This window comes from Cygnus atratus, chromosome 5 (assembly GCF_013377495.2).
Source record: "Cygnus atratus isolate AKBS03 ecotype Queensland, Australia chromosome 5, CAtr_DNAZoo_HiC_assembly, whole genome shotgun sequence".
NCBI classification, from domain to species: Eukaryota; Metazoa; Chordata; class Aves; order Anseriformes; family Anatidae; genus Cygnus; species Cygnus atratus.
The window spans coordinates 58,068,623-58,087,391 of NC_066366.1; the positions used below are offsets into that span (position 1 = coordinate 58,068,623).

Genomic DNA, 18,769 nt, shown 5'->3' on the forward strand with positions numbered 1-18,769 from the left:
TTTACATCACTCAGCCTCAGCTTTCACAACCAGTAATTGTTACGCCTGTCTCCATTAGGTTAAAGATCTCTTTAGCAACCTGGTATTTTCTCCCTGAGCAAGTATTTTGCACACCAATCAAATTTTGATAATAAGCTCAGCAGCAAGGTTAGGCATTTTCTGCAGATCTCAAAACTCTGGGAGCTTTTGGAATCCCATCCCATTTTCCTAAGCCATTTAAAAGTGCTAATACCAGTCCCATATGTACTATACCACTGCAGGATGTACAGCCTTATGCAAAGGTAAAAGCCACTTCAAGGTTACCTTTTGTAACGAATTCTAGGACTGCACTGACTTTTTGTCATAGCTGTTCCATTCCAGGACAGGGAAGAGTGGACCACGGAGAGGAGGGGACCTCAGATATGGCTCTCATTTCTAGTTGTATGAATATGTCACTTTCAAGAGCCAAAGCATTAAGAGATCCAAAGTGTCCAGAAGGGTTTTTCTGTTCTCACCACACCTTCTTACCTTGAAATCATATTTCCTTTTAAACCTCAAACTATTTAATTAAAGAACAACAGATTCAACTCTGAGCCAGAAAGGAAAGAAAAACACAAAGCTCAGAAGTTGAGAAAATTTAGAAGTATGATATACCTTTGCAATTAACTCCAGAATAACAAGAATATGCATGCACTGTTGATTAATTTCACCTCAAATTTCACATAGATCTTCCAGAGAGCAGTGTTTTTACTGTGTTTTCAGCTCACAGTTCAATGGCTGCTGCCAAAAAATTACTCTGAGGCTAACACATCTCCTGTTGAATGGGCTTAAAATAGTGATCTGATTCAAAATGCCCTGGGTTGCTTCTCAAAACGACATCTCTTCCCTGGCTTAGTAGACACCACAGAAGAGTGATCTTCATGTCCCTAACCAGAAGGCTTACTGTTAATTCCGGCAGAGTTAACATCATGATTAACTGCATGTCCAAGAAAACACTACAAATTTGTGAAGGAAGCAGAGAGGAGACTCCAACTTCATAGAAATGGAAGACATCAGGAAAAAAAAAAGTCAAAACATTAGTTTCTCTGTCTGTAAACATCTTTCTATTGTGTATCTCATTAATGCTGTGTACTCTTTCCTTCTCTAGTACTTATAAATATCCAAAACATCATTGTTTGGATTAAATCTTGGCTTGCAAAGAAGTCATTAACAACAGGAATGAGCACACTATCTCTCATTTTATCCCAACACACAGAGTACTCCTTAAAAAGATGTATGAGCCAGACTTTACTCAGGATGTGGTTATTTTATTTATGTTGGGTAATCTGGAAAACCCTTATTTTTTTATTAAAAAAAAGAATTAAAAGAAAAAAGATATTCAGTATTTGGCTCTTGGAGAGCTAGCATTTGAAGGAGGAAAGGATCCAGCTCTTAAATCAACAAATTTCAGCATCTGAGCCATTTGCCCTTAATGGTTTTGAAACAAAGCTCATTAAAACAAACATGTTGCCAAAAAAAAAAAAAAGAAAAGGGGGTTAGGCCCAAGAATAATAAGAAAAAGACAGGGCTGGTTGCTCCAACTGCTCCTGCAATAACCTAACAAGTTAGTTAGCATTTACCCAGAACAGATTCTGCAGATAAGATTTCCAGTGGAGCCTTTCATCCTAACATTCCTTCTTTGGACACAAACCTGAATGTTAGTTCATTTTGCAGGTAGCTCCTCCTTCTGCCAGCCTATTCATATCAAAGCTGTTCCAGGATCCTGCTTCCATTGTAGCTACTCTCTCTGCTCTTGGCTGACATTATGCCAATCATCTCAAAGAACAGAAACTAAAAACTCAAGGGCATAGGGAAATAAATTGTTGGAACAGATGGTCAGCAAAAAAACAAAACAAAACAAATGCAAGGGGAGACTGACAAATTATTAATAGTACAGGTCAGCTTTGCTTTGGAGGTGTCTCAACAAAAACTGTTTGCTTTGTAAGCTCTGGAAGAGTTGTTTTGTTCTACACTGACCTGCAGATGCACACTGCTGCAATACTGCAAAGTGCATCCATCAGGAATGCCAAGTCACACAGGCAGTTAGGGGGGAGAGTATTTCTCCTATCCCCTCCATCAGTCTGTAGTTCCTAGAATTCCTTAGATGGAGAGCTCGCTCACTCCTCAAAATCCAGGAAGACAGAGATGTGGGACCTGGGAAGCACACTGGGGGCTTGCTAAATATCTGAAGGGTCTATTTTAGCTTCCCTCTTCCCCCTGGAAAACCCCTATTAAGGGCATTTAATACACTGGACTGTTAAATTATCATCTGTAAATGACAAGGACTCTGTTCAGTTAAGATACCTTTTGTAACTGGAATGCACATGAAGGTTTTTTTTCACACCCCGCAGTTCAGAGGTTTTACTCAATCACTTACTGTTCCTACCAGCGGATACAGGAATCCAGCACCAACACTCGCCCGAATATCTCGGATTGGCAGGATAAAACCTGTAGGTGCTCCTTTTTGTTCAGGGTCATGAGACAGTGATAAGTGAGTTTTAGCCATGCAAATCGGCAGGTTTCCAAATCCCTGGGCAAAGCAATCAAAAGGGAAAGAGAAAGAGGAGAAAAAATAAATGAGAAAATCAGTAACCGTTCCTGTATTCAAATGTAATTACACTATTCTGCCATTCTGTGTTACCATGTCATTTTATGCTTCACCAATTGCTTCGTCCACAGCCTGTCAGATCCACTGACCATTCTGCATCCCCATTCCTTCTCCCAAATTCTGCCTCCCTCCCCAGTACTAAGGGAAGAGCAGCCAACCGAGGAAAAGGTTAATGGTATGGAAGCGGTAGATATCTTGATATCTGGCTTACTTTCTACTCTCATCCCAAAGCGTTAGTTTAGAACTAAAGCTCTTGTTCAGCTGAGGTTGGTTAAGTAGAAATGTCTGATCAATATAATTGCACATTGTGAGGAAGTAGCAATTACACAGCTATGGTATTTCAATAGAATTGTAAAGAAATGTACAAGAGATACAAAAGCAAGAAACTATGTACACCAGTATTTAAAGGACTCCAAAAGCAAAATTATCCAAGCACACTGTAAACAAAGCATGGCTTGTTCTCAACATTGTTCTTCTCTTCAAAGCCCTTTACAGACCTTCATTAATGCAAAACCTATCTGAAAAGCAGGTAAATTCGTAAGAATACCATGCTAAAGAAGAAAACCAATACAACAACTAGAAAGCATCTAATCAACAACCAGACGCCAGGTTCTAAATTTATAAAAGTAGCCATGTTTTCACAAGAAGTATTATATCAGTTGTGGAACTCTTCCCCCAATACAGCTGGGGCTGCCAAAAAGGTATACATGTTCAAAAACAGTTCAGACAACTCAGTGGGACATGACAAAATAAATAAATCAAATCAGAGACTGTTTAGAACCAGTCTGAGCATTTGTAGTTCCCTAATTCCCAAATTGCTGAAGGATTGGAAAGTAAAGATCACTGAATTCTCCCACCCATCACACAGTATTAGGGACATATGACTGGGCCAGAGGAGTTCTGTTTCTTCCTTCCCACACCACCTTCTCATACTCTTTTGCCATAGCGGTATTCAACAAGTCCTGGGCAAGGACACGTTTCGAGTGATGATTCCCTTTATACAGAGTTTGAACACCACTGTTCAATATAACCATTTTAAATGAAAAGCATCACTGGGTAGCAGATGACACGGAAAAACTAACCTGCTTAGTGTACAAGGTGACTTTCTCCTGTGCTTCTGGAAGTAGCTCAATGTCACTTGCCCCATAGATCTGCTGTGCAATAAGTCTGATCTTATCTATAACAGGAAGCTGGAAAAAAGACAGGCAAGTCAGCATGGCCCAACTACACAGAGCCATAACATCACAGCAGCTTCACAATCCTTCATATATGTTGCGCTCACCTGCAGCTACAGGAGGTATTCCCATTTGCTGTAAAACAAAGCTAAACTATAATTTAAGGGGGTTCAAAACAAGTTTCATTTATCTTGTTGCAGCTCTTGTTAAGAGGACAAAACTAATTTACTACGGTCAGAAACAAAAGATACACATCAATTTCTTATGAGTTGTGCTTACATGTTAATTACCAGCCCCTGCAAGAGACATCGGTATTTGCTCTCAAGTTTAAGTCAAAAAGCAGACAAAAATAATTTGAGGGAATACAAATTAACTGTTAAATAAAAGCACAAATAAATCAGGTTAAAGAAGAAAAATTGAAAGCATCTGTTTTAGAAGCTCAAATAGACACAATGACATAACTGTACCTCGTTAGGTACCTCATTAGGTGCCTCAATAGGCGCTTGCTATTAAAGGAGATTTTAGGCCATAACCTAGGAAATAACAGTGACTTCATTACCTCCAAGTCATTTGCCAAATTTGCTTAAGTACAAAGTCATTAGAAATACACACACACACTTCCACCCAACCTGTAGTGTGACTCCATAAACCTCATTTGCAGAGAAAGAAACAAGTTAAAAATGGACATATTCTGTTCCACAGCCTCTTGTATTCTCATCCTGAGCACCAAGTGCACCCAGAAACTCTCCAGTAAGGTAGCAAGTGTGTTCAGGCTTGTTCCAGTCCATGCTCTGACAGGAATGCATGTCTCAGATCATGAAATAAACTTCCCCCTAACCTGGAACGTGGCTGTCACATTAGAAACCATCTCTAGCCAGGTCACAGCAGCATCTTTCAGCGTCAGAAATAAACTATATGTCACTTAGTAATCAAAAGAACAAGAACTGACAAACTGGGTCTTTGAGACTGGTGGAATAAAGGTTGTATTCTAAAAACAAGTTTTTTCTCAGTTTCTCAGAGCAGACTTTCAGGTGACTTTCAGCCACCTAAGCTAGTGAAACTAGCTAATCTCCACCTTGTAAACAAAGTACATCCATTACAGTGCAAGCTCTTACCTCCACATTATAGAGGAACCTGAAATTGCTGGGTGTCTGTGATGCTCTCTGAACAGCCTGGGCCAGTGCAACAGCTCCTTTACCTCCCTCTGCCCAGTGAGTGCACTCGACAGCATCAAACGCTCCTGCTTCCTTTGCCAGTTGTACTACAAGGGCCAGCTCAGCCTTTGTATCTGTTCTGTAAGGAGAAAAGTCTGTGTATTTGTACCAGAATGTACGCACAGTAAATGAATAGCTTGTTCTATTTCTCATTCTTGTCAACAAGACTCAAACTCTGTCCAGAGAAATCACAGGATGCATCCACCCATCAGGGAGCCATTTTTACTGAGGGGTTATCCACAGCAAGCCTTCTCCACCTCAGTGAAGGAAGTTACTCCACAGAGGAACAGAGAGCAACAAGTAGGCCTGAACTACATGCAGAAAGCCAAGACGACTGACAGCCATGTTCTGAATTTTCTGCTTATATCAGCAATGCAATTCCCATTTTCAGAAGCAAACTCAAAAAGGCATTAGCACACCAGTTCTAAACCCTTCTGCTCTTATAAGGGAAGACCACACAGATTGTTTCCTCTGCAGTACAACGTGCAGAGCCCTAAATGCTTCCTGGCATGGCACAATTATTCTATGCAGCAGACCACTGAACACAATGGGGTTTACAGCACAGGCACTTCACCATCTATTATGAACTTATACTCTATATCCTCACAGATACCTTTTGTCCACAGTAATTTGGCCACTTATGGTGTAAATGATGGCAGATAAGTCACTGATCATAAGATCTTAAGCTAAATTTAACTAGTGAGTGCACATGAAATGAGTGAGCAGAGCTCCTCTATTTATTCAGCATCTTCAAGCAATGCAAAATGTTATTTTCTGCAAACAAAACCTGGACAATACTGAAAAGAAGAGAGTTTGCATTCAACATAGCATATAAAGCATCACCATTTTATTCCCATGCATCAATTCCAGTCCCTGGATCACTTACTTGAAAGCATTGACAGCCACTACTACTGGGACACCAAACATCCGAGCGTTTTGGATTTGTTTGCTTAGGTTACTACAACCTTTGGCCAACAGCTGAAGATTCTGTAAAGAATACAGCAAGCAGAAAGTGCATTTTATGAGGGGCAGTGAAACCTTTGCCCCAAATCCACTACATCCACAGCTCATGATGAAAGTGTCAGAAAGGGAATGAAACCACCAAGGCGAATTTTCAGAGCTGCTTTCTGAACACTCTGGACTAGTACGTGATCTCAAATGGAATGCTAGAAAAGGACTGACTGTTTCTAATGATTGCTGGTTTCAACTGCCAAGTCAAGGTAGGAGAAATTACCTTTTATCACTTTTTGTTATTCTTAAGTCAATACCTATGCTCATTAATTCCTCACAGTAAAGTCTGATTTTCCCCTGTGGCACATTCCTCTTTAATTATTAAACATCATTAGCAGTGAATTTCACGACATTTGTTTGAAGTTTGTGGTAACAGCTTTCAGTTTACACATATTTGTTTCACAGCATCAGAGATTATTAATGGAAATCCAGACATTTCATCCCTTCCTATCATTTTAAGGAATAATCCCTACAGAAACTCTAGAAGTTAAAAAGCTGAAGCCATATAAAGAGAGCCAGACCAATTATCTAAGTACACACAACCTTTCAAGACATGAGGATAGAAGCATAGACTTTAGTTCATTTTCCTTGCTGCTTTCAAAGGAAGGGCAGAAGGGGAATAAAAACTGCTGCTGCTAAGAAGAGAGCAATTAGACAAGCACTCTGAATATTTTCAGAGACAATATTTCAGCCAAGCAACTACTCTAATACTGAGAGGGTCAGGGGACACTCAGCAGACATTACTATGAAAAATTGAGCACATAGACAATTGTGGGAGCTCAGGAGAAACAGAAGGCTCTGGCTAGGTCAAGTACAATAAATGCTTGAAAGAGCAGAGCCAAAGTAACATCATTTTAAAAAAAAAAAAAAGGACATTATAGCTTGTGTGAGGAAGCATTTCCCTGGCAGCTAAAGAATTGACACAGACTAGCTATCCAGGCACGCACTGCATGACAATATTGTGTAATGACTGCAAATAGGTGGTCAACTGTCACAACAGCTAAAGAAGGTTACCTCTTCCATGTACTCCTTTGGTAAAGGTACCCCTGCAGTGACCTAGGGAAGAAAAAAAGAGGGTACCCCATAAGATTTTTATTCATGACAGCAATGTGTACTTGATTCTTCTACAACTGCATCAAGATACAACACTCTACTTCAAGCTTATTTTCTTTCTAAGAAAAAAGAAATAGAAAAAAAATGGAAGCTGCACTCACAATGTAACAAATTAAAGACTGCGATAATATCACTAGTGGCCTGGCATATTTAATTAGGACAATAAAATAAGCAGCTATGTATCTGTAACATACTACAAAGAAGCAGCTTACAAGTAGCAGGGACATATGGATTCCCTTTACAACTGCAGATCTCAAGATAATTACAAGCAGATCAAACCCTACAGGGCTTCAGGTGACTGAACAGGAACAAGTAAGAGCTTCTTAGGCCTAAATGAAACCTTGTCTGGTACTTACTGCAGGCCCTCCTCCATGCATTTTCAGAGCTCGGACAGTAGCAACCAACACCACCACATTAGGCCGGAGACCAGAGTAACGGCACTTAATATTAAAGAATTTCTCCATTCCTATGTCTGCACCAAATCCTGCTTCTGTAACTAGAGCAGAAGAAAAAACAAAAGGAAAAAAAAAAGAGGAAGCTCGTGAAAGGTTGCTGGGTAGAGAAATCAGTGCTCTGATTATAGAAATCAGAAGCTTCTTCTAAGACAAAAAAACAACAAAGACAGTCATGATAAAAAAGCAGATCCTTCCCTGCAAAACCAACAAAACAACAAGAAAAACATACCATACACTTACCAACAAAACCCTCTTTACCCACAAGCTTCAGTGCTATTTTGTCTGCCAACACTGAAGAATTTCCATGTGCAATATTGGCAAAAGGTCCAGCATGAACAAACACTGGCGTTCCCTAGAAAATGGAGGGTGGGATGGGGGAATGGCAGGGAGAGAGATAAAATCAGAGGGTAAAATTTAGCAAATCTGTAGCTTTTCAAGAGCTAAGTACTACAGTATCTGAAGTTAAAGAAATTCATTCTTAAAAGACAGATCTTAAAGCCCTCTGATCAAGCATTCATTATCATTACTAAAGAAAGACTACAGATTATAATAATCTTCGGAAGTGGAGATATTAACCCACTTAGGAAAAGGATGGCTAAATCCCAGCAACTTTTTGCCATTCTCCTGTGCTCATGCTATCTAGATTTTCAAAACGTTTTCTGACATTGGAGTCAACAGAAGAGACACAGCGAAGTTTAGTGCATTTCTTCAGTGTCATCACACACGCCAGTGGCATACAGACACTAGTCCTGAATCTTTGATAGGAAACTCTGATAAACCTCCAGCTCTAAGCAGAGTAAGTCCATGCTGACTGTGATAAACGAACTAAACCAGTAGTTCTTTTGTGAACACACATACAGCAAACCACCTGTGGCTCACCTCTAGTGTTTGCATGAGATTTGGTTTAACAGCATCTTTCATCAAGACAGCCAGAGCACCAGTCACTCCCTAAAAGGAAGAAAAAGAGCTATCACTTTCCAGATGTCGAGAGACATCGAGACAGTTCCTAGGCAGTTTCAAGACTCTGTTTTTATCCTGGTGAGCTTTCAGAAGCAGAACCAGCAGTTGCTCCAGATGTAACTAACATTACTCAGGACAGGGCGGAATAATGCCTTTTACATCTTTGTAAAAGGATTTCTGCTGGGTGCAGCCTCTTGGTTTTGACCTTGTTTGGCCAACTTGCTCTGTGGTGCAGGCATAAAAAACAACTGCTGTTTCAGCAGGTTAGTAAACAATAGTAACTCTTAGGTATGTATAGTTTATTGTGCCCCATCTGGTAGAACAAAGCAGGGAGAGTTTTTCAAGACAAGTTTCATACATGATAAAATACTGCACCGCATTCTTCACCCCAATACCCCAACTATAGCATTGCTGTCTTTCTTTTGCAGTACCTAAACACATGTGTAAAAGTTACACATGTCAACGTTCTTGGGTTTTACAGGTAGAATCACGTTGGATATTTTCCCCCTCACTTCAGCAGCTATATTCTACATAATGGCCTGAATGTGTCCCTAACTAGCTGCTACATCCTGCTCAACTCCCTCGCACAGATATAACTTTTAAAGTGAAGCCCTTTGTGAAAAAGATCAAGCTGGCATCATGAAACAGTGACAAACAGCAGAGCCCATGTTCCTTCTGAGGTGCAGCTGTGTGCCCTGCTGCAGTTCTGCTTCCTGCGAAGTGAACACTTGTGATTCACATCTGTTCGAGGAAGAGAAAAATAATGGTTTGGTCCACCTTGTAACGGTCAGAGTCCAGTGAAAACTGAACTCGTTGTCACCCAGCTTTTGCTAAAGTAACTAGAATTATTATCATGGCTACTGTACCAAACATTCAGAGCAGTTAACGAAAACCTTGAACCATTGTTTCCTTTTCTTCCCTTTTAATTTCAATTGGATTGCAGCATTCAATTATATGATTTTTTTTTTTTTATAAGACATTCACTGCTTTGTTTCATTATTTCAGTCTTGCCACATGAAAGCTTAGTTAACATTTAATGGATAAGCTTTAAACTTCAGTCATCTCCAGAATAATGAAAGCTACAGAGCAAGATTTCCATGACGACATTTCAGGCCTGTGTCAGTCAGCAGCACTTCAATACATCCCTATCTCTAAAAACCAGTAGTCAGTTTTTGATTCCACATTTCTTCTCAGTTTCTTTGAGCTTCCTGGTAATGCACCCATGACATTGGTTATACTACAGCAGAAGGATGTGGACATCTTATTGTGCCAGTCTGGTCTCTGCAATCACCATGTTTCTGCCTGCACGAGGAGCATGTAACACACTCCTAACCATGCAAGCCAATGGCCACCATCTGCACAAATGTGTAAAACTTGAGAACCTGTTTGACACATCTGGTATCATCCTCCACTTTGCGGTTGCGACAAACAAAATTAATTAGGTTCAAAACAAACGAACAAAACCTATCTTCATATGAAAATACTTCTATCACCTAGACTCCACATAAAACTCACAAAGCAATTTCCTGCCTAAGTTCCATCTGCCTCCATTGATTGGCAGCAAAAGAAACTTTTGTTTTGAAGAACAGGGGTTAACTCAGGTATTTAATGTTAAAACTTGGCAGCACATTAGCAACAGGAACTAAAATCTCAAAACTGCCTATAGAACTTTGGCACATGCCCTTCCTCATGCCCAACAAACGTCTCACATCAAGATACTTAGAGATAAATACTTCCCAGACCAACCCTTTTCCCGCAGGGCCAGTCAGGACACACTGCTAATCTACTGCTTCCCAGACTTATCATGGGATGAACACAGAACAAAAAAAAAATATCACTCAACCAAGCAAAACTATCTTCCCAAACTCACAGACAGCAAGAGCTGGCTAAGCCTTAGTGCTGTGTTCCACCTTTGCTGGAAACAGAGACCAGGATACCCACCCTGTGGAGTCTTCTGTCACACAGGAAAAGTTTATTCAAAAAATGCAAGACAAACATTAACACTGCACCATGTTAATTTGTAGAGCTCTTTTTGAGTCATCTGCATAGCAGGTTGTGAAAAAAATCTACTATACAGGACAGCAGTAAGACCAGTATCATGTCTCTGCGGACTAGTGCAACAGTCCTGAACCTGTTCTGTCTTGAGGCCAAGTGGCAGGGCACAGTTCACATACAGAGCTCAATTCCCCTCCTCTCCTTCTCCAGACAGGGTTGCCATCTCCAAAGCACTTACTGGAAAAAGCGTCTGGGGCACAGGCTAATCCCTGAACCATGCTGAAGCACTGTCTGGGAGAGTTCCAGTTGACAGACTCCATAAAAACACCAAGAACTGCGCTAATAATTATTGTATGGACAGTTGCAAGACAGTATTGCAGCTTGCGATTGTTTTACGTACTGGTAACAAACATCACCAGTGTTATATTCAGCATTTTGTTCAGTGGAAATACGGGATTTGTGCCCCTAACCAAAGACTGCCTTATGGAGACCTTGCACTTATTTGCAACAAGGTCAGCTTTTATAGCATTCACAGTCTCCCAGCACAAGATATTTCATCATCTGTAATTAAATTTGCACCAGGCTTTGATCCTGCTTAATGTTTTCCTCGCTCCAGGGAGCCTGAGAAACAGGACGGCCAGCAGGATGCACTTTGAATTCTTCCCATTTCTAAATATGCTTTTTATCTAGAAGCCACCACGTATTCCCCCCTTAATCTTATAGTGCTAGCTTCAATTTGACATGCAGTACATCACAGAGAACCCTTTGTCCCTGCCCAGAACATGTGTACACACAGTGTCTGGGTTACGAGTTAGCCACACTGAAATAAAAAACTTCAGTAACTCCAGAGGCCAAGATTTCATCTTTAATTTTCAACATACTGAAGTCTTTCCTGCACAGTATCATCATTCTGCTTTTCAATCCAAGGACTTTCAGAAGTGCTAAGAGATAGTTAGCATTTAAAGACTGTGACTCTCTTACAAGGTCATCTGTTGTAACTGGTTCTCCTCTCTTGCTGGAAGCTACTACCATTCTGCCCAGTCGCCTTTTCATGTCATCCAAGCTATCAGAGAGTGCTAGAACTGCCATGATTTCACTGCTCACTGTGATGTCAAACTGAGCCTGCAAGAGATGAATAAAGAATGTGAATTCATCAAGATTCCCTAGCAGAAAAAAGGTCAGTCATCTGCATTATAATAAAAAACAAATACAAACATATATATGTGAGAATAATTTAAAGTATTACTTTCAGAACGTACTTAAATCATAAAATTATTTAAATTGACAATTTTAAACCTTTTTTTTCCTGCAAAATAATGTTAAAACTACTTATTCCACTGCTATTATATGACTCTCTCCTGGCACATAAACTAGTGATTCATGTAAGAACACTTACACAGAATATATTTTAGAAGACTGAGCTTACTAACTCATCTAGCCATCACTAAAAAGAGTACAGCACATGACAAAGAAAAAAGAAAAAAACAAGCCCAACAACAACAAAAACCTAACTGATTCTATAGGAAATGAAGGGTAGAATTCATATTCATCTGACATAACACAGATACCTCCATTGAAGCTAGGCACCCTAGAGACCTTTTCAAGTAAATAGAAAAAGGGTTTTCTGGACACAACTCATTTGAACTATTAATTTGACAGTTATTAAAGGATGAGAGAAATCACAGTCCCAACTGACCATTTTTCTATGTTGATTATACAATGAACCCAGACAACAAGCTTGGATACTGTGTTGGGTTTTGGACAGATGCATCCCAATCAAACCATGTGCAGTGGCTAAGATTAGCAATCTCCAGGCATCGTATTTGCAGAGAGCATTTGTGTACCACTGTTACTATGCCACAGTCATCCCAGTTCAGGAAAGGGCTGAAGGGAACAGATAGCAAAAAGTCCCTTCAACCAAGCAGTTCAATTCACTACCAATACAAAGTTTAGTTTCATTTTCTCTTTAACAAGATACTGGTGTAACAAGAAAAAAGAAACATCTGGAGTTACAGAAATTTGCTTTGGGATCATATTTCTCAAAGTACTTTTTAAAAGATGCAAGAAAGGAGAATAATTACCGTTCGTGAAAAGCCTTTTTCTGTTGGAGACTGTCCAATAGTGATTTTCCTGAGGAACCTGTCATTCGTATCCAGTACTGTGAGGATGCAGAGAGAAGGATGAGAAGTCACACTGCAAGTCATAAGTCATAGTTATAGTTTGTAAGAGACAAACACTCAGATAGATCAGCATGAAGAGAGGATGGCAGTTTGGAAAACCATCTTCTCCTACAGAATGGCAAGCACTAATCAGCACGATTCTTCTCCAAAACACAAATGCAATGCTGTTAAGATGGACTACAGTCACATGCAGATTCTGCATTGCGTTCAGAGAGAGTCTACCTACCTGTGTGTGCATTAACCACAAGTACAAAGCCTCTCTGAAAAGCAGAGTTGCTAGCATAATTGCAATTGCTTTTTCAAATTTTCGTTGCTTTTTCGCCATTAGTTAAAATGAAATCAGAAAATTACTACAGCCAAAGGAAATAAAATTATCATTTTATAAGTTTAAGGACAAAATGGTCAGAATCTACCATTTAATGAGAACAGTTCCATAGAGCCCCACTAGCTCAAATTATCTTTGGAACACAAACTATCAAATACCAGCTTAAACTTGCTGTTTCTTACTAGTTGCTTGAAAAATTCTAAGTATTTTATAAAATATTTCCCATGAGGCAGACTAATTTAGCTCCATTATAGGTTATGAAGCAAATTTTGGAGAATACATTTAACATTGTATTTTCATAAAAAGAAAAAAAAGCAATCCTCATGGTACCTAAATAAAATTTTTCCTTATCTGAAATTCCTTTTGTTAGTGAAATGCTAATACAGCCAGACCAGAGACTGATCTTACTTTAGGTACCTTTAAAAACCTTTTAAAAATCTGGCATTTATTTTCTGTCATTTCCCAACAGAGCAAGTGGGTAGATTAAAATTGAGTTTAATTCCAGAGCAGTACCTTCTCCCTGCTCACAATGCTTTCTCAGATAGTCAGGTAAAAAGACTGTTGACTACCGTTGCTGAACTCAAAACTCTCAGTGACCAACAAAAGCACAAGCACAAACTTGCACCAATTAGCGAGGTCTACTCTGAATTCACAAAGATTAGGATTCAAGCCCCTGTGTCAGACCCTGTAGAAATGGGATCTCAGCTGCACGCGCTTATCCCACCAAACACTCAGCAGAGGCCAGCCCTGCTGTCCTTCCCATCTTCCCCGGAAACACGGTTCCTGCTACACTTGCAAACCTCTTTTTTAAGATGGTTTGTTTTTTTTTACTAACTCTTCCATTTAATGGCTCTTGTACCTCTTTGCCATGTTATGGTGGCCGGGTCAATGTCCAATCTCACAAATAAGTTCACTTCTTCCTTCGTCAAAGCCGTAGGATCAGTTTTGCTAATGCCTAATTTCTGTGGAACGAAAGGACAAATAAGAGAAAAAAAACTATAATGAGAAGATTCAGAGAAATGAACATTTCACTAGAGCAATTAGCCTTTGCCAGCAGCACATGCATATTCAGAAATAAGGAGGAGATGTCCTATTGATGTTCCTTTTCCTAAGTCCCACAACATAAAGTGATCTGTATCAGCGTGCACCTGGAAGCAGAGCTTGCTGCTTGCTAACTTGTAAAGGGCAATGCAGAAAACAGAGCTCATCAGGGCAGGTTATCACAAAGTTTTGTGTAAGGCATCTACGGAAATCGTTAAGAATGAAACCTCTGCAGTTTCTTACACGCCTTGTTCTAACCATTAGTCTCACATGCTTACAGCCATTTCTCATTAGTCTGCCTAGGGTCACTGCACACAGGCATACGTGTTTAAAGACACTGCTTTCAGCATGTTGGTTAAGCAGCACAAAGGAGGAATTAAACAATTCAGTCACAAGGCTGTCAGCATCCCAGAAAGCTGATCTTGAACATACTGGGAGGATGGGCAGTTTGCCAAGTTGCTTAATTGAGAGAAGAATTATCTCAAGAAGCCCGATATAAGTGCAAGCTTAGAAATGAGGAAAAGGATTGAGCTGATTTATAAACAAGCAAACTTTTTTTTTTTTTTTTTAATTAACTAGACAGCTAAGTCCTATTTTCTCCAGGAGAACAGCAGGGAAGAAGAAAGTCTGTTCTCTCCCTCTTCAAGCATAGCATTAAAAACAAACAAACAAAAAACAACAAACCCCACCATACCATCAAAAAGATCCGCTTTTTGAGTATTAGCATCCCTTCTACATCTCAACAGTTAATAACCAGAGGGGTGCTTAGGGTAGAGTTCCCTTGCAGTCCATCAAGAACACCAAGCAATATGACAAAGCTGCTTTGCCTGGTAGTGGAAGTAAACCGCACATTCTCTGACGGTTGAGACATTATAGCCAATTAATAAATTAGAGTTTTAGCTTCCTAAGTCCCGACCTCCCTATGGGCAACTGATTGAGCATGAATATTGTACAATCAGGTTTGCGCTCGGAATAAGCTTAGCAGAGCCCCGCCTGTCTTAGTAGCCAGAAGGTCCAAGCGCGATGGAAAAACTATTCCCCTGTTAATCCTAATTTTTGAAGAGGCCAGGGACACACGTTGGCATAAGTTCATTTCTGTGGACTGGAGGAGCTGTGATCTCCTCAGGGTCTGAGACTCACTGACAGGTGCACTCATTTAACTGGGAATTCTTTTCTTGGGGGAGAAGAGAAGTAAAGGATGTAGGGGACAGGCATTTTTTTCCCTTCTCTCCTGTTTGCTGAATCTGGCTAGGACAAAAAATTCACTACCTTCTCTTTTTGCTGAATTTTGTAAGTTGTCTTTTTTGTGCTGCATTATCTATATAGCTGTCACATACAAATTATTCATCTTTAGCTTTCACTGGCTGTGACAGACAAAGATTGGTTCTGGTCTTTTATTAAACTACATTAAGGACACTAAATTGACACTATTAATAAAGGGCACTAGTCCGCTTGTCTCCTCCCACTGCGTTACTCACACAGCACATAATAGATTTACATCAATGATTCTTCCCCTTGGAGCTTCAACTCGTTATCTGTGCTGTAAGACAGACTGCCACACTTTTGTACACTTTGTGTAAAAAACAGATGCTAGTAGAATGATCTTATCATTAGTTGGTTGGCCTAGTCAGCCTCTTATCTCAACTGACAAGTGATAGGACACAAAGAAACGGTCTCAAGTTGTGCCAGAAGAGGTTTACATTGGATATTAGGAAGAATTTCTTTATGGAGAGGGTGGTTAAGCACTGGAATGAGTTGCACAGGGAAGTGATGGAGTCCCCATCCCTTGAGGTATTTAAGAGATGTCTGGACATGGCACTAAGAGACGTGGTTTAATGATTGAACTTGGTAAGTCATGCTGATGGTTGGACTTCATGATCTTGAAGGTCTTTTCCAATCTAGGTGATTCTATGACCTACAGTGCAACACGAGTAGTTTTGTTACCTAGCTCTGCATACATAAAGGAGGAACAAGTGGAACAGAACCAGAAACCAATGTGAAACCAGTGAACTTACCTGTAGCCTTCGGATTTGAATCTCTGAGAACTTCCTAACACCATTGACGGAAGGCACCAAACGGTTATAGAGAGCCTTGAAGAATGAAACATGTAGTTAGTACTGCTGGCATACCCACAACGTCTTGTCCAGAGTGGGTTGGGCATGGTAAGAAAGGATCCTACCTGGTCATTCTGAGTCAGCTCATGGAATATACGTGTGTCCACAGCAGCAGCAACTAGGTTGTTTGCTGCAGTAATAGCATGGATGTCGCCAGTGAGGTGAAGGTTAAACTAGAGGACAGAAAACATATCGGTTACCTCATCCTGCTGCAATTTTCATATATTTCAATACATTGTAGACAGATGGAAAGAGACCTATTAATAGCAATGTTGAAGTGGGTGAGGGTGGAGGGGGAAGAGATTGCTCAGAGCAGTATGTGGAAGAGAGGAAAGAATTTCTCTGAAACAGAAAAATGCCTCCCCCACATTTATGTCATTTTACAAACTTCCAGAACAAAGCTTCCAAATAAGATTTTTGCATGAGAACAGTTCTGCCAGGCTCCTTGGTACCTGAGAACAGCATGGTACGGCGCATCTGCATTACTCCTTCTTTCACCTTCCTTTTGACCCACTCACATTATTTGCACAATGTTTCACACATTAGCTGAAGTTCTGGCTGCTCCCACAGAGGTACCTGAACTAAATTCAAACTAGCAACCTTATGTGGTGCTATCAGTAGAGCTGTGACTGCACAGAGCTCTGCATAAGCTAACCACTCACACACAGTATCGTAGGCAGGACTTGTAGACCACGTACTACAGTGACAACGCTAGTAGTTTTCTCGGTTCTATCTCATTAAACGATAATTTGAGTGGGTTTGTCTATGTGAGTTTTCTTGCTGCACTGGAGCTATACTGACAAAAGATTTCGGATATATAGCTTACTTGACGAACTTGCATTAGGGCAGGGAAGGGAAGAGTGTCGTTAAAACAATCCGTTTCCTCTGTAGCAGTGCAGCACAGGAGGAAGATGAAAAAAGGACATTAGAAAAAGTGATATGACAGAAGCCTTTATGATACCACTTTGCTGGAGCCTTGCTGCTGTGGTCTTATAAACCAAACAGCAAAAAAACAGAATGAAGCCAGTCACGCAGCGATCATAGATCCTAATAAGGAAACGCTAATTGTTCTCATTCTACTTATATGCAACAAGCAGCAATTATTACCACCTCAGTTCTTTCTACAGTCCTCATTTAAAAGTTATTTGCTTGCTAATCATTTCCTGGGATGAAAGCTGCATGCAGAAACATCCAACGGTGTATCAAGGTCATTACTACGTCTACTGACTCCAGGTACTTGTATTTTCTGAGACATGCATTGATAAATTAAAACACTCCCAAAAGACTACAGTGTGTTTTTCTACCATGTGGGTCATACTTAGAGTCCTCTCAACCACTTTGTTTCAAGACTGGGGCTGCTTCCCACTGCTACACACACTGAAGTCTTTTAGCTCATCTTATTAATGCTCCCATACTGGAGGAGATTATTTTTCCTGTCACATCTATCATTCACACATGTTCTTGGCACCTGAGTAAGTCAATCTTCTGCCTCCTTAACATTTTTTTTTAAGATCTTTTGTGGACTTGCTGCATCAATTGGAACAAACAGCCCTCTTGATCTTTTCTGCTTTTCCTCCTGAAATTACCCTTTCAATCTGTAGTGCACAAAAGTAAGATTCTACATGCAATTACAAGAGAGTTGGAGGAAGCATGAGAGCACGTGCTACACGTGCCTTTCAGTTCCCTGCCCCCAGACACGGGATTTTACTCGTTGCCAAGTCACATCAGAAATACACTGCAGTGCCAGTCACCCACAGGCTGAGGTCTTGGCATTATTGATTCCCATTTTCCCATTTCATGTTAGTAATCCAAAACACAAGTACACCAAAATAGCTCACAGAAGGAGTCAGTGACCACTGTTGCTGACAGAACCATTTAATATGCTTCCAAAATGTATTAGGTCATTATAATCTTAATTTCAGCACTAGGAAAAAGAGGCACTGGATGTACTTTGCTCAAGGGTACGCGGCAATTCAGAAGTAGAAGAGGGGAGGGAACAGAGGAACTGGGAATTCTCAGTTCTGTAAAATTCCTTGACCATGCAAATGCCCTTCTGAAACAACCAAAGAAGCGAGTTTTCTAAAAAAGCTTTGCTGAAATCAAACGCTCATTCTTGGAGTGATACACTGGGCCATAAACAAAAAAGATTTCATAAGTTATCTGACTGCAGTGTCTCTTCAACGTCTGTAAGCTATATGTGCAATGAGGTTTTGTACAAAAAATTACCTCTTCCATGGGAATAACTTGAGAATAGCCACCACCTGCAGCTCCACCTACAGAGAAACAGACAAATCATGCAAATAAAGGTCTCCCTAGCCCAGAGTGATAACGCATGTATTTACTTAATGACTCTAAGAAGGCAGCTACTGTTGAACAGCTTAGTTAATATCCCAGCCCAGCACTTGAGAACAACACTGAAAAACTTACTCAAGGTTTTTCTTTAAGAAACAAATGCAATCCTAACTGGGAATTATGTAAAACTACAATGTAGCAGAATGAAAATCTTCAAATGCCATCTTTCCCCATTTAGACCACCTGCAATCAATAGAACAGCACATAC

General features: G+C 40.2%; 1 protein-coding gene across 2 annotated transcripts in view; it reads right to left on the minus strand.

Moving 5' to 3' along the window:
- Positions 1-18,769, minus strand: part of MTHFD1 (methylenetetrahydrofolate dehydrogenase, cyclohydrolase and formyltetrahydrofolate synthetase 1) — a 40,769-nt gene that overhangs the window by 2,088 nt on the left and 19,912 nt on the right. For both annotated transcript variants that reach the window (XM_035551142.2, XM_050711271.1), the window contains exons 13-26: positions 18,436-18,482; positions 16,275-16,382; positions 16,111-16,185; positions 13,914-14,016; positions 12,631-12,707; positions 11,531-11,671; positions 8,474-8,542; positions 7,835-7,946; positions 7,496-7,635; positions 7,041-7,082; positions 5,902-6,002; positions 4,917-5,094; positions 3,709-3,816; positions 2,396-2,548 (exon numbers count right to left, since the gene is read on the minus strand). In XM_035551142.2, coding sequence (XP_035407035.1) covers positions 2,396-2,548; positions 3,709-3,816; positions 4,917-5,094; positions 5,902-6,002; positions 7,041-7,082; positions 7,496-7,635; positions 7,835-7,946; positions 8,474-8,542; positions 11,531-11,671; positions 12,631-12,707; positions 13,914-14,016; positions 16,111-16,185; positions 16,275-16,382; positions 18,436-18,482 — 1,454 coding nt within the window. The remainder of the gene's footprint in view (positions 1-2,395; positions 2,549-3,708; positions 3,817-4,916; positions 5,095-5,901; positions 6,003-7,040; positions 7,083-7,495; positions 7,636-7,834; positions 7,947-8,473; positions 8,543-11,530; positions 11,672-12,630; positions 12,708-13,913; positions 14,017-16,110; positions 16,186-16,274; positions 16,383-18,435; positions 18,483-18,769) is intronic.